The sequence below is a fragment of the Rhamphochromis longiceps genome, linkage group LG7 (assembly GCF_057381845.1).
Source record: "Rhamphochromis longiceps isolate RC_006_pf linkage group LG7, R_longiceps_female_GT1.1, whole genome shotgun sequence".
In the NCBI taxonomy this organism is placed as follows: Eukaryota; Metazoa; Chordata; class Actinopteri; order Cichliformes; family Cichlidae; genus Rhamphochromis; species Rhamphochromis longiceps.
Genome location: NC_140563.1, coordinates 20,131,940 through 20,146,373, shown reverse-complemented (window position 1 = coordinate 20,146,373; position 14,434 = coordinate 20,131,940). Strand labels below are relative to the sequence as shown.

The 14,434-nt window shown below is 35.1% G+C and overlaps 2 protein-coding genes and 1 non-coding gene across 3 annotated transcripts; 2 read left to right on the top strand and 1 right to left on the bottom strand.

The window, feature by feature from the left end:
* Positions 1-364: 364 nt before the first annotated feature.
* Positions 365-2,981, top strand: LOC146665223 (mannose-binding protein C-like). The gene is made up of 5 exons (XM_085411106.1): positions 365-417; positions 669-858; positions 1,022-1,075; positions 1,848-1,913; positions 2,166-2,981. Exons 2-5 carry the CDS (start codon positions 684-686, stop codon positions 2,546-2,548), a joined length of 678 nt encoding a protein of 225 aa, XP_085267232.1. The 5' UTR covers positions 365-417; positions 669-683; the 3' UTR covers positions 2,549-2,981.
* A 1,437-nt stretch (positions 2,982-4,418) lies between these two features.
* Positions 4,419-6,918, top strand: LOC146665222 (mannose-binding protein C-like). Its single transcript, XM_085411105.1, has 5 exons — positions 4,419-4,471; positions 4,749-4,938; positions 5,102-5,155; positions 5,928-5,993; positions 6,246-6,918. Exons 2-5 carry the CDS (start codon positions 4,764-4,766, stop codon positions 6,626-6,628), a joined length of 678 nt encoding a protein of 225 aa, XP_085267231.1. The 5' UTR covers positions 4,419-4,471; positions 4,749-4,763; the 3' UTR covers positions 6,629-6,918.
* Positions 6,919-7,347: 429 nt separating this feature from the next.
* trnam-cau (transfer RNA methionine (anticodon CAU)) lies at positions 7,348-7,419 on the bottom strand. The gene has a single exon. It is a non-coding gene; the product is annotated as a tRNA-Met (tRNA).
* Between the last annotated feature and the right edge of the window lie 7,015 nt (positions 7,420-14,434).

The window sequence follows — 14,434 nt, the reverse complement described above, 5'->3', positions numbered from 1 at the left end:
AGAGAGCTTTAAAACAATAATGCACTCATGTTTTAATCTTATAGTGATGATTGTGTGGTCAAAATGTGCACAATTCTTTTTGAAATTGAGTTTTGTACAGGGAGTTGCCTTTTATGTTAAGTGGCAGAAACTGTTTGTGCCTCATAAAGTCAAACGTTATCATTTCTGCATTCACCCATAACTACGTCAAATCCGTATTCTCATGTTTAGATTCATAGAGTCTTTAAGGTATCACAACACAGTGGCCTTTTTTTGGTTTGAAAGGAGGGAGGTTAATGGACAATCCCTAATGAGATGTTCCAGCTGCTTACTGTGGACTGAATCCCTCCCACATTACTTCTAGCAAATATCTCAGTTCTTTTTCTGTGGAAGCAGCAAAGAAGCAGTATGCCCAGCACATCACTTCTCGTTGGTGGGGTGAGTTCTCTCCTGTTTATCTCTGTATTGTACTAAATTTTGTGCTACCAAATGGTTTTAACTCTTGAAAACACTTTAAAACAATAAAGATAAAGAAGTACAACACACTAGCTAGAAAAAATTAATTAAATTTAGCAATTTCTGCATAAAGAATGTCTATAATTGGAAAATTTATCATTCTTCCATTTGAGGGTTAGGGCTACATGGCTTTTATATGGAAAACTTAATACTATATTTAACCAAAATTTCAGTTCTGAACTACGAAGATGAGACTGCTTCTTTTATTCTCCGTCATCTGCTTTATGGCCACTGTCAGCTTCAGTCAGCCTCCTGGTCCTCCAGGTCAAAAAGGTGAAAAAGGAGATCCCGGATATCCTGGGTTTGCTGGGATGATAGGACCACCTGGACGAGATGGTGTTCCTGGATTACCGGGGATTCAAGGTCAAAATAACCGATGTTATTACTTCATTCCAGCAGTATTTTAAAGGATGTAATTTCGAACTAAATTTAGGTCATTTATTTTTTATTTGGACAGACAAATATATTTGATTTTGAAGCCACAAGCACCTTTAGCTGGCTCACTACCTGTTTATCTATTCTGCAGGGGACCGAGGATTTCCTGGGATACCTGGACATCCTGGCGTTCGTGGAACATGCTGTAAAGTTTACACTTAAACACCTTTTTTTTGCAATGATTGCTTTAGATCATGTACACCTCAGTTATCTGGCATGTTTTCTAAAGATAAAGGCTATGTGTCCCCTGATGTGCCTTGAAATCTATGCATATGGTGACACAATTAGGCAGGCGCAGGATTAGAAATAAGTCTACTGTATTTATAGTCTGTAAAGTCTAAAGGGAAGCTTGACTGTAGACTGTCGTTCTCTCTGTAACATTTGTAGTCACACAAATTTCTCACAAGGCCTCAGTTGTTTTGGTTGGTTACATTTACTCAAAGCTGGAGTATATAAAACAATTTATGCCTGCACGCATTTTGTATTTTCTCATGTTATCTTCTGATTTGTTGATCATAAGTGCCCACAACATAATTCACATGGGGGTAATTTGATCACTGTCTAAATTTACATGCTGGTTAGCAGCATGTCAACGATGATGGATGAGCTAGAAAAACAGTTTACAAATGGTAACCACTTGTTTTTTCCATATTTCTCTCATGACTGAACAAAACATCCTGAAACAGTTTAAAGAGCCCGTAAGCTTAACAGAGTGATTATCTAATCATTTCAGAAATCAGAAAAACAACAACAATTCCTTCCATGTCATAAATAAATAAAAGTTTGGAAAAGAAAATCTATCAGTGGTTAAAAGTGAGGCATAAAATGAAGAAACTTTAAATGGCCATTTGTAGATACAGCAGAGCTGTAAGTGTGGCCTCTGTGTAAAGTTCACTAACTTGATCTGTTTGATCCAGCTGCTACTGAGACGAGCTGCCCAGACCTCAGAGCTTTGAAGGACAGACTTGCCAAGCTAGAGCTCGGTAAGTGTCACAATCATGTGTTTTTAATTCAAATTCAAACACAACTCAGTTACAAAGAACTGTTTTTGTCAAATACACAGGACATCTAAAAAATGCAACTTTAAGTCTAATTTTCAGACATGATTGATAAGTCATCATATTCATCATCATATTTCTGTGTGACAGTTTTCCATGTCTCTACAACATTAGATTGATTTTAAATAAAAAGCCTAAGAGTAACAGTTTGCTTTATTACATTTTTCTGTTCTCTAGCCATTAACTATCATTTTGTCCGGAGAGTTGGTCAGAAATACTTTGTGTCCAACAAGGAGAGAGGCTCTTTCTCCAGGGCTGTCGAATTCTGCTCCCAACAACACATAGAGTTGGCTTTGCCCCAGAACGAGGAGGAGAACAACGCACTGACTCAAGTGTTTGGCGATGTTTACAAGGCAGCTTGGATCAGTGTCAACAACAAAAAGGCAGAGGGAAATTTTGAGGTGGATATGAAAAACCAACGTCTGACATTTACCAAGTGGGGAGAAGGTCAGCCAGACAAATCCATCCAAGATACAGGCTGCACCATGCTGTCAGAAAACGGCATCTGGCAAGTTACACCAGAATGTTCCATGAACGCTTACATCATTTGTCAGTTATAGAAAAATCCCGGTTCCTCGCGAATCTTGCTTTTGGCAATTTCCCCCCACTATCATGTTTATCTCAACATTTTTATTGCATTTTTATTTCTTATATTACATGTAGAGAAATGTTCTCATTTACCCCAATGGAAGAAAAAATCTAAGCTTGCAGTTGTTTATGAATTATGGGTAAAGCATCGGGGCTGCATTTTGTAGAAGAAAGAAAACTTTGTAGTATTAAAAATGAGACCAACAATTCTCAGTTGACCAACTGAAGTGAAACTCCCAATGGCAATGAATTCATGAATGCATTGTAATAGGAATAACTATTATCTCACAGACCTAAGTTTAAGTCAGTTATTCTGATGCTTGACTGATGTATTGTCAATAAATCATTTAAGCTAACTCTTCATGGTTTCAAATAAATGCTTTTGCATCACTATTGTGCTTTCTGCTATATGTCAGTGTCTTTATGTTAGACAAAAGCCTTTTTCTGTCTCCATCTTCATAATTCTATAAATATAATAATAAATGTATAAAGAATTAAACATTGAACTACAATAGAAACAAATTTTGTAAGTGTGGCATTCTAATCATGAACTAGTGAAAGTAGGTATTAAAGTATTATTCACATGGTTATAATGCAGTCCCAGACAATGCCATTTGAAGATATTGTTTAATTTTTTCCAAAGGGTGCTTTGAACACTTATGTAGTGTTTTCCTATAAAAACATCACATATTGTGCATTTCTACATAAAAGCCTTTTCAGCTGATTGGTGTTTGCTTTTTGCGAACGCAATACTGTACTTGTGGCTGAAAAACTGGAAAGAAATATTAACATACTTAGGAATAAAATTGAGGTGTCATCATAACTTCATAATATCAGAGATCAAAAAAGAGGTTGTGAAATCTTTATATAAATAAAGGTATGTGCTGTTATATTTGTTGTTAAACCCCCCCCCCCCCCCCCCCCCCCCCACACACACACACACACACACTAATCCAACTCCCAGTTCCCATATGAGAGTATGCAGCTGTTGTTTATATGGAGGTCTGTCTAATATCTCAGCGATTTTTCTGTGGAATGAGCAAAAAGGAGGTCCACCCAACATAGCAATGCTTATTTGTATTTTGACTTCTTCCCTAGAGTCTTTTAAGCACATCCCTAATGCTTCCATGGGAGTTGAGAGGACAAGTAGCAGCCATATGCTGCTAATCAAATGTACCAAAATTCCTCTACAATTATGAGAGAGCCTGATGAAATCATACAGAGGATGCTTTGTTCAAATTATTGCTGCTAAAGGTGATTCTGCAAAAGTCTGATTCACAGTGTTTGTAGTTTTTCACTAAGAAGTGAACGTAATGAAATATTTACATTGCACACAACCTCTGCAACATCTCAGTGTACTATTTTAAACATTAAACTACTGTTAAATTTCCTTTAAATATGTGTTTCAAACAATTCAGCGTCAACTGATTTATTAATCTTAAATGTTGAACTTCGTCTTTTTAAGTCTGTCAATTTTAAGAGAGCTTTAAAACAATAATGCACTCATGTTTTAATCTTATAGTGATGATTGTGTGGTCAAAATGTGCACAATTCTTTTTGAAATTGAGTTTTGTACAGGGAGTTGCCTTTTATGTTAAGTGGCAGAAACTGTTTGTGCCTCATAAAGTCAAACGTTATCATTTCTGCATTCACCCATAACTACGTCAAATCCGTATTCTCATGTTTAGATTCATAGAGTCTTTAAGGTATCACAACACAGTGGCCTTTTTTTGGTTTGAAAGGAGGGAGGTTAATGGACAATCCCTAATGAGATGTTCCAGCTGCTTACTGTGGACTGAATCCCTCCCACATTACTTCTAGCAAATATCTCAGTTCTTTTTCTGTGGAAGCAGCAAAGAAGCAGTATGCCCAGCACATCACTTCTCGTTGGTGGGGTGAGTTCTCTCCTGTTTATCTCTGTATACAGAGATAAATTTAGTACAATATATTGTACTAAATTTTGTGCTACCAAATGGTTTTAACTCTTGAAAACACTTTAAAACAACAAAGATAAAGAAGTACAACACACTAGCTAGAAAAAATTAATTAAATTTAGCAATTTCTGCATAAAGAATGTCTATAATTGGAAAATTTATCATTCTTCCATTTGAGGGTTAGGGCTACATGGCTTTTATATGGAAAACTTAATACTATATTTAACCAAAATTTCAGTTCTGAACTACGAAGATGAGACTGCTTCTTTTATTCTCCGTCATCTGCTTTATGGCCACTGTCAGCTTCAGTCAGCCTCCTGGTCCTCCAGGTCAAAAAGGTGAAAAAGGAGATCCCGGATATCCTGGGTTTGCTGGGATGATAGGACCACCTGGACGAGATGGTGTTCCTGGATTACCGGGGATTCAAGGTCAAAATAACCGATGTTATTACTTCATTCCAGCAGTATTTTAAAGGATGTAATTTCGAACTAAATTTAGGTCATTTATTTTTTATTTGGACAGACAAATATATTTGATTTTGAAGCCACAAGCACCTTTAGCTGGCTCACTACCTGTTTATCTATTCTGCAGGGGACCGAGGATTTCCTGGGATACCTGGATATCCTGGCGTTCGTGGAACATGCTGTAAAGTTTACACTTAAACACCTTTTTTTTGCAATGATTGCTTTAGATCATGTACACCTCAGTTATCTGGCATGTTTTCTAAAGATAAAGGCTATGTGTCCCCTGATGTGCCTTGAAATCTATGCATATGGTGACACAATTAGGCAGGCGCAGGATTAGAAATAAGTCTACTGTATTTATAGTCTGTAAAGTCTAAAGGGAAGCTTGACTGTAGACTGTCGTTCTCTCTGTAACATTTGTAGTCACACAAATTTCTCACAAGGCCTCAGTTGTTTTGGTTGGTTACATTTACTCAAAGCTGGAGTATATAAAACAATTTATGCCTGCACGCATTTTGTATTTTCTCATGTTATCTTCTGATTTGTTGATCATAAGTGCCCACAACATAATTCACATGGGGGTAATTTGATCACTGTCTAAATTTACATGCTGGTTAGCAGCATGTCAACGATGATGGATGAGCTAGAAAAACAGTTTACAAATGGTAACCACTTGTTTTTTCCATATTTCTCTCATGACTGAACAAAACATCCTGAAACAGTTTAAAGAGCCCGTAAGCTTAACAGAGTGATTATCTAATCATTTCAGAAATCAGAAAAACAACAACAATTCCTTCCATGTCATAAATAAATAAAAGTTTGGAAAAGAAAATCTATCAGTGGTTAAAAGTGAGGCATAAAATGAAGAAACTTTAAATGGCCATTTGTAGATACAGCAGAGCTGTAAGTGTGGCCTCTGTGTAAAGTTCACTAACTTGATCTGTTTGATCCAGCTGCTACTGAGACGAGCTGCCCAGACCTCAGAGCTTTGAAGGACAGACTTGCCAAGCTAGAGCTCGGTAAGTGTCACAATCATGTGTTTTTAATTCAAATTCAAACACAACTCAGTTACAAAGAACTGTTTTTGTCAAATACACAGGACATCTAAAAAATGCAACTTTAAGTCTAATTTTCAGACATGATTGATAAGTCATCATATTCATCATCATATTTCTGTGTGACAGTTTTCCATGTCTCTACAACATTAGATTGATTTTAAATAAAAAGCCTAAGAGTAACAGTTTGCTTTATTACATTTTTCTGTTCTCTAGCCATTAACTATCATTTTGTCCGGAGAGTTGGTCAGAAATACTTTGTGTCCAACAAGGAGAGAGGCTCTTTCTCCAGGGCTGTCGAATTCTGCTCCCAACAACACATAGAGTTGGCTCTGCCCCAGAACGAGGAGGAGAACAACGCACTGACTCAAGTGTTTGGCGATGTTTACAAGGCAGCTTGGATCAGTGTCAACAACAAAAAGGCAGAGGGAAATTTTGAGGTGGATATGAAAAACCAACGTCTGACATTTACCAAGTGGGGAGAAGGTCAGCCAGACAAATCCATCCAAGATACAGGCTGCACCATGCTGTCAGAAAACGGCATCTGGCAAGTTACACCAGAATGCTTCCTGAACGCTTACATCATTTGTCAGTTATAGAAAGTTCACAGTTCCTTGCAAATCTCACTTTGGGGGATTTTCTTTCCCCATGTCATGTTTATCTCAACTTTTCATGAAGGGAATTAACACATAACTTTCTTAAACAATGATAAATTACATTCTACCCCATGTGGGGTTTTTTAACAGTTTATTATTTTTCTTTTACCTGTATTATAATATCTGATTTTAAAAAAATTACTACTGCAAACGAAACATATTTAGAGTATTCATCTCTCTTTTATATAAATGCCAGATGGTATTCTTAATGTGTACATGCTTTAAATATAAAAATTATACAATAAAAACAACACTGCAGAAGTGTGGGATTTTACGTTTACTTTTTAATTTTTACCTTTTACTAAAGTGAAAAAACGCAACTTTAATTGCTGTTTTCATTAATTGGTTTGACTTTGTAAACTGATATTAATGAGGCACCATATAGTTTTCTGCTCTTTTTATTAAACGCAGACAGTAATTTTGTTTGTCTCTAAACATTTTAGAAAGTAATTACATAACAAAGAGAGTGAGAATTTCAGAACAAAGATAGTGTTGTAGATATAAACTGTATATAGGTATAAAGTTACTGTGGTTTGATTAGATGTTAATACTAAAATAAACATTTATTCCAAATGAATGTAATTACACGATTTAATGTAACATTATGTTACATATCTTGTAAGATTAGTTAATTAAAAAAAAAAGAAAAGAAAAAACATACATAGCAGAGGATGGTTTCGATCCATCGACCTCTGGGTTATGGGCCCAGCACGCTTCCGCTGCGCCACTCTGCTGCGCTGAGTTAGCGGCACGGGACACTATCAATTGGAGCTCTGCATACGCCCCTCCCACTGTTGTCTTTCGCAGAAGCGACGACGATAACGCATTTTACACCACATTTTACACCACATTTTGAGACGAAATACTTCGTAGATAATACGCAGCTTAAACCTACCTATCACACTACTGCAACAGTCTATGAGAACAACAGCTACCTGCTCCACGGTCACATAAAACATCACGAGGGACTTTTTTTTGGTTGTTCCGCCTTTGTTGTAAAGCACAGTTATAGGCGGCAGAGGGCGTTGTTGCTCATTTTGTTTCAACATTTGAAACAACAGCGTTCAAAAGCAAAGAGACACGTTTAAAAATCTAGATGATTCAATTCATTAAGTTATATTTGTTTTTTTATTCAGCCATACTTTGAACTCACAGCTCACTATAGTGGTCATAAGATTTCACAGTACTCATTTCTCTACTTAGCGCATTATCATGCCCGAGTTTATCATCAAAGTCGGTTTTCATTGTGTCATTGGCTCAAAGTTGACTCATTTTTATCACGTTTAAATAGCATCAGAATCATTTTACTGGTGTTCGGAAATCAAACGAAGAAATTGTGCCTCTAACAATGTTTTTCATAAGCTCTACAATACAATGACAGTTATTGTTTTGCTGAAATAAATCTTTTGAAAAATTGGAAATAATTTATAAATTAAATAACCTGTGTGTACTGTAATATTTTGATTATGCATATTTGATTGATTGATTGAATCTTTATTTTGAACATGTTGAAAAAGTATAAAAAAAAATAGAATTAAAAGAGACAAATGAACAAAGCAAACAAAAGGAAAACGAGCAACCACAACTCCAAATAACGTCCATGTTCAAAAAGGAGCAGGAAGAAGCATAAGCTTATTTAATCCCACCCCTTTTCCACTATCTAGTATCAATAGACTACAGAAATACCTCCTTGTAATTACATTATATATTATGTGTAATTTTTTTTTTTTTTTTTAATATATACACATATATGTTTCTATCTATCCATACCTACGTATATACACACATACGCACATATACACATTTTCAATAACCCCATTAACACCTGAAGGATACACAACCTACAATTTATATATATATATATATATATATATATATATATATATATATATATATATATATATATATATATATATATATACATATATACATATATATATATATATATATATATATATATATATATACATATATATATACATACACACATACATACACACACATATACACATATATATATATATACATATATACATATACATATACACATATATATACATACATACATACATATACACATACATATATACCCATACCAACAAACCAGTGCATGCGCACACACATGAAAATATTAGACAAGAACACCCTATCAAATCTCTACCTTTTCCCTGTACCCTGTAAAAACCATATCCTTAAACCGCTTTTTAAACTGCGCCATGCTTGGACATTGCTTCATATCTTTACTTAGTCTGTTCCACAGCTTCACTCCACACACAGAGATGCAAAAACTTTTTAATGTTGTACGGATACGAGGATGTTTTAAATTTAATTCCCCCCTCAAATTGTATCCCCGTTCCCTTTTAGAAAACATTTTTAGAATATTGTCAGGAAGCAGGTTATTTATTGCTTTATATATAATTTGTGCTGTGAGAAAATGAACCAGATCTGTGAATTTTAGAATTTTTGATTTTAAGAATAGTGGATTTGTATGATCTCTGTAACCAGTTTTATGGATTATCCTTATGGCCCTTTTTTGTAATATAAAGATTGATGATAGCGAACATTTGTAAGTATTGCCCCAAACCTCTGCACAGTAATTCAAATACGGTGCAATCAGGGAACAATAGAGAATGTGGAATGATTTGTGGTCCAGAATGTGTTTTACTTTACTCAAGATTGAGACACTTCTTGAAATTTTGTTATGTATATGATTTATATGAGACTTCCAGTTTAATTTATCATCTATAATCACACCAAGAAACTTATGTTCAAGTACTCTTTCAATTTCCACACCATCTACATGAATCTGCACTTGTGCATTTCTAAGGGAATTCCCAAATAAGATAATTTTAGTTTTACTTAGATTTAGCGATAGTTTGTTCCTGTTAAACCATTTTTTAATTTTGCACATTTCTGAAGTAATTGTATCCAGCAGCTCCTTTAGATTCCCCCCAGAACAAAAAATATTTGTGTCATCTGCAAATAATACTAATTTTAATATATCAGATGCCTTACAAATATCATTTATATAAATAATAAATAATTTTGGACCCAGTACAGAGCCTTGTGGAACACCACAAGCAATGTCCAAGCATGATGAGGAATGGACACCCAGCTTCACAAATTGTTTCCGGTCACTTAAATAATTTTTCACCCATTGCAGTACAACCCCCCTAATCCCATACCGTTCCAGTTTATTAATTAATATGTCATGATTGATTGTGTCGAATGCTTTCTTGAGATCCAGAAATACTCCAGCTGCATACTGTTTCTGATCTATAGCATTCGTAATCTCCTCAATTGATTCGATTAATGCCAGAGATGTTGATCTTTTTGATCTGAATCCATATTGACTGTCAGAGAGTAATTTATATTTATCTAAGAATTTGTCTAATCGTTTATTAAACAGGTTTTCTAGGATTTTGGAGAATTGTGGTAGTAAAGAAACGGGCCTGTAATTTGTGAAGTGGCGTCTATCCCCGGTTTTATACAGCGGCACAACTTTAGCTATTTTCATTTTGTTTGGCACTTTTCCCGTCTGAAATGATAAGTTGCAAATATATGTTAGAGGTCCTACAATTCCTTCAATGACCTTCTTGACGATTTTCATGTCAATATCATTACAATCAGTAGATGTTTTATATTTACACATGTGTACAATGTCAATTATTTCTTTTTCCTCCACTGATGTGAGGAACATTGAGTTAGGGTTCCTATCAATCAGGTTTTCACTACATTCTACTGATGGCAGTGACTCAGGAATTTGTTCTGCCAGTTTTGGTCCAATATTTACAAAATAATGATTAAAGCTGTTGACCTTATCAGCAGTGTTTTCCATAATATTGCCATTATCGATAAAGTATTGTGGATAACTTTGTTGTCCAGAATTATTTTTAATGATACCGTTTAAAACATCCCATATTCCTTTCATATTATGTTTATTGTTGTTCAATATTTTACTATAATACTCCTTTCTACATACACGTATAATATTGGTCAACTTATTTTTGTATTTTTTATATTTCTTTTCAGCTTCTTTTGTTCTTTGTTTTAGGTATTCCCTATAGAGTGTATTTTTCTTTTTACATGCATTTTGTAAACCCTTAGTGAGCCATGGTCTATCTGAATATTTGTGCTTTCTGTTGTATTTTATTGTTGGACAGTTTTTATCGTACAACTCCATGAATATTCTTAAAAATATGCCATATGCAATATCGATATCAGCTTCTTTGTACACCTTGTCCCAGTCCTGATTTAATAGATCGTTCTTAAATGCAGTCATAGTTTCTTCTGTCCTTACACGTCTGTATCTCAGTTGTTCTTCATGCTGATTTTTCTTATAATTAGTGTCATAAACTGCAAAAACTGGTAGGTGATCACTGATGTCATTAATTAATATTCCGCTCACAATGTTGTTTTCCATATTGTTAGTGAAAATATTGTCAAGTAAGGTGGCACAATGTGGTGTAATTCTGCTAGGCCTGGTTATTTTAGGATGTAAACTCAAACTGTACATAGTGTTTAGGAATTCGTCGGTCATTTTATGCTTTTTTGGATTCAACAGGTCAATATTAAAATCACCACAGATAAACATAACTTTTTGATTTGTTTTAGAGAATATTTCCTCTATGAAGTCATTAAATACTTGAATACTAGAGCCAGGTGTTCTATATATACAGCTAATTATTACATTTTTTTCTTTTTCCTTATAAATTTCAATTGTTATACATTCTAGTAAATTATCAATTACAGTTGTCATACTTTCTACCACCTTGTAGTTTAGGTTTTTATCCACATACACAGCTACTCCCCCTCCACTCTTGTTCCTTCTATTTACAAAATTCACTTCATATCCCTCCAGTCCAAAGTCCATTCCTTTCTCCGCATTGATCCATGTTTCAGAAATGGCAATAATTCCAAATGGATTTGTCAACTCATTTAGATATTCCTTTATATTGTTGAAGTTGGCATACAGACTTCTGCTATTAAAATGGATTATTGATAATTTATTTGTTGATGGTGTGCTTAAACTGTTCATCAGTGAAGTAGCAGCAGTTACAGCTGATGTTGTAGAAGAAATTATTTTCCGGGTCTATATCCTTTTCTAAGTCTAGAACATTATGGTCTGTGTATCGAAATGTTCTCAGTTCCAGATTATCATAAAGAGAATTCCAATGAGTCATGTTGATATTGTTGCCGGATGCAGATGAAGTTCTTTTGGACTGTGCCATGTGTTGTGTTGTGTGTCACGTCACATGTGTATTCATACCTCCAGAGTAAGTTGACCTCAGTATTTGTCCAGCTCTTCCATATTTCTGATGACCAACACTTTGGCTTGTTCCGGTGTTCCATTGAGTTTAATGAATACTTTGCAGTTGGTGGTCCATGTATTTTGAATTTTTCCCTGTTTCTTCAAGTAACGTGCTTTCCTGGCAATGTCCGCATTTCTTTTTATCAGATGTTCATTCATGAAGACATCGGATCCTTTCAGTTTCCTTCCTATTTAATGGCACCATTTGATTTGAATTAATGCCACATGTCATTGACACAAAATTGACACAAAATATCACAATATTGTCATCTCTGATCACCCCCCTGTCACATTAACCTTAAACATCCAAATGCAACTAGACTGCAGCAACCCTCTACTGTTAGGTGCGAAGGATTTTCATGAATATTTGGAAACACTGATCTCTCTGTATTTTGTGGTAAATGAAAACTCAGAAACTAAGCCTGCTACACTTTGGGAGTATTTAAGGGGTACTATTATCTCTTTTAAATCAGCCAGAAGGAAGAGAAACCGGGCTAAGCTCCTTGACTTGGACAAACAAATTAAAGATCTGGATAAAGAGAATGCCCAAACGCCATCCACAATGCTACCTAAGAAAATACTGTCTTTAAAATATGAATATAATAATCTACTCTCAGCAAAAATCAGTAAAGCCTTTTTGTGCACCAAGCAGAAATACTCTGAGCTTGGTGACAAATCGCATAAAATACTAGCAAGAAAACTTAGGAAACAAGAACAAGACAGTACAATTCATAAAATTAAAAATAATGCAGTTAAGGCTTTAATGGACCCCGGAGACATTAACAATCACTATTTCCAATTTTATCAAAGTTTATATGCTAAACAAAATATAGATTGTGACTCTACGAAAAAGTTCTTGGATAGCTGCACTTTTCCAAACCTAGGGGAGGATGAACTCACATGCTTAAACTCAGAAATAACAGTAGAGGGGATCAAGAAGGCAATTAGTAAAACCAATAAGGCTCTTGGACCAGATGGCATCCCCAGCAAATTTTATAAGAAATTTAGTGAGATTTTGTGCCCATACCTGCATAAAACATTCACTCAAGCTCTAGCAGATAAAGTCCTCCCTCCCACCCTTACAGAGGCAATTATAACTGTTATTTATAAAAAAAAAAAAAGGTAGGAATGCTGAGAATGCAGGTTCTTATCGTCCCATCACCTTGCTAAATCTGGATGGGAAACTATTGTCTAAAGTATTTGCCAGTAGATTAAGCCCCTTTTAACACAGTTAGTACACCCTGATAAAACTGGATTTATACCCCAGAGAAATTCTTTTTTTTAATCTCAGGTGACTATTCGACATTATTTACTCCACTGCCAGACCTAAAGAAGAGTTGGCAGTTTTGGCACTCGACGCTGAGAAGGCATTTGACCAGATTGAATGGCCCTATTTGTTCGAAATATTGGAAAGATTTAAATTGGGCAAGAAATTTATTTCAGTGGTAAGTTTTCTTTATGGCAATCCTCATGCTCGCATTCTTACCAACCAGAATCTATCACTATCCTTTGGCTTATATAGAGCGACAAAACAGGGATCTATTTTTAAAAAAAATACTGATACAACTACTAATAAAATCTCACTCTATGCGAATGATGTGTTATTATATATCACCCAGCCAGAAAAGACTATTCCTGCCATATTAGACAAAATTAAGTTATTTGGGTCTTTCTCTGGATACAGGATAAATCTGAATAAAAGTGAACTAATACATGTGAGTAACCCATCATGGCTGCAAAACCTCCCATTCAGTATAGCTTATGAGAAGCTCACTTATCTGGGTATTCAGGTTACAAAATGCTATTCCTCTCTATTAAAATCTAACTTCTCTCCCTTAATATCTGAGCTTCAGTCAAGTGTACAATTCACTTCCTATATCACTCATTGGTAGAGTTAATCCTATAAAAATTATAATTTTGATTGTGGTTGTACTTATTTCAACATCTCTCTGTATTCCTTCCTAAAACATTTTTTAAAAACCTGAATTCACTCCTCTTACCTTTTTTATGGGGCAATAAAACACATAGAATTGCTAGGAAACAGCTTTGCAAGTCTAAAACGGAGGGAGGGTTAGCGCTTCTGAATTTCTTGTTCTATTACTGGGCTTTGCATATAAAATTTATGACATACTGGTTAGCAGACAACGGCAATCCCCTCACATGGTCGCAACTGGAGCAGGAAGCTTGTCAGCTTTACTATATAGCTATACTGCCCATTGATAAGTCTATGTATGATGGCAATGTGGTAATACATAGCACCCTATGTATTTTTAAGCAGATTAAACTATGTTTTAATTTGAAGTCTCTATCCCCTATTACACCCATTGTAGGCAATCCATCTTTTAAACCATCTATTCTAGACAATGCATTAAAACAGGTAGGACTTTGCTCAGTCAGTCATCTATATTGGGACAGTGTCTTTGCCTCTTTCAATCAGT

Coding starts and splice junctions, on each gene's coding strand:
- LOC146665223 (XM_085411106.1), top strand. CDS start 684: ATGAGACTGCTTCTTTTATTCTCCGTCATCTGCTTTATGGCCACTGTC. Junction 859..1,021: donor TGGATTACCGGGGATTCAAG/GTCAAAATAACC, acceptor TCTATTCTGCAG/GGGACCGAGGATTTCCTGGG. Junction 1,914..2,165: donor ACTTGCCAAGCTAGAGCTCG/GTAAGTGTCACA, acceptor TCTGTTCTCTAG/CCATTAACTATCATTTTGTC.
- LOC146665222 (XM_085411105.1), top strand. CDS start 4,764: ATGAGACTGCTTCTTTTATTCTCCGTCATCTGCTTTATGGCCACTGTC. Junction 4,939..5,101: donor TGGATTACCGGGGATTCAAG/GTCAAAATAACC, acceptor TCTATTCTGCAG/GGGACCGAGGATTTCCTGGG. Junction 5,994..6,245: donor ACTTGCCAAGCTAGAGCTCG/GTAAGTGTCACA, acceptor TCTGTTCTCTAG/CCATTAACTATCATTTTGTC.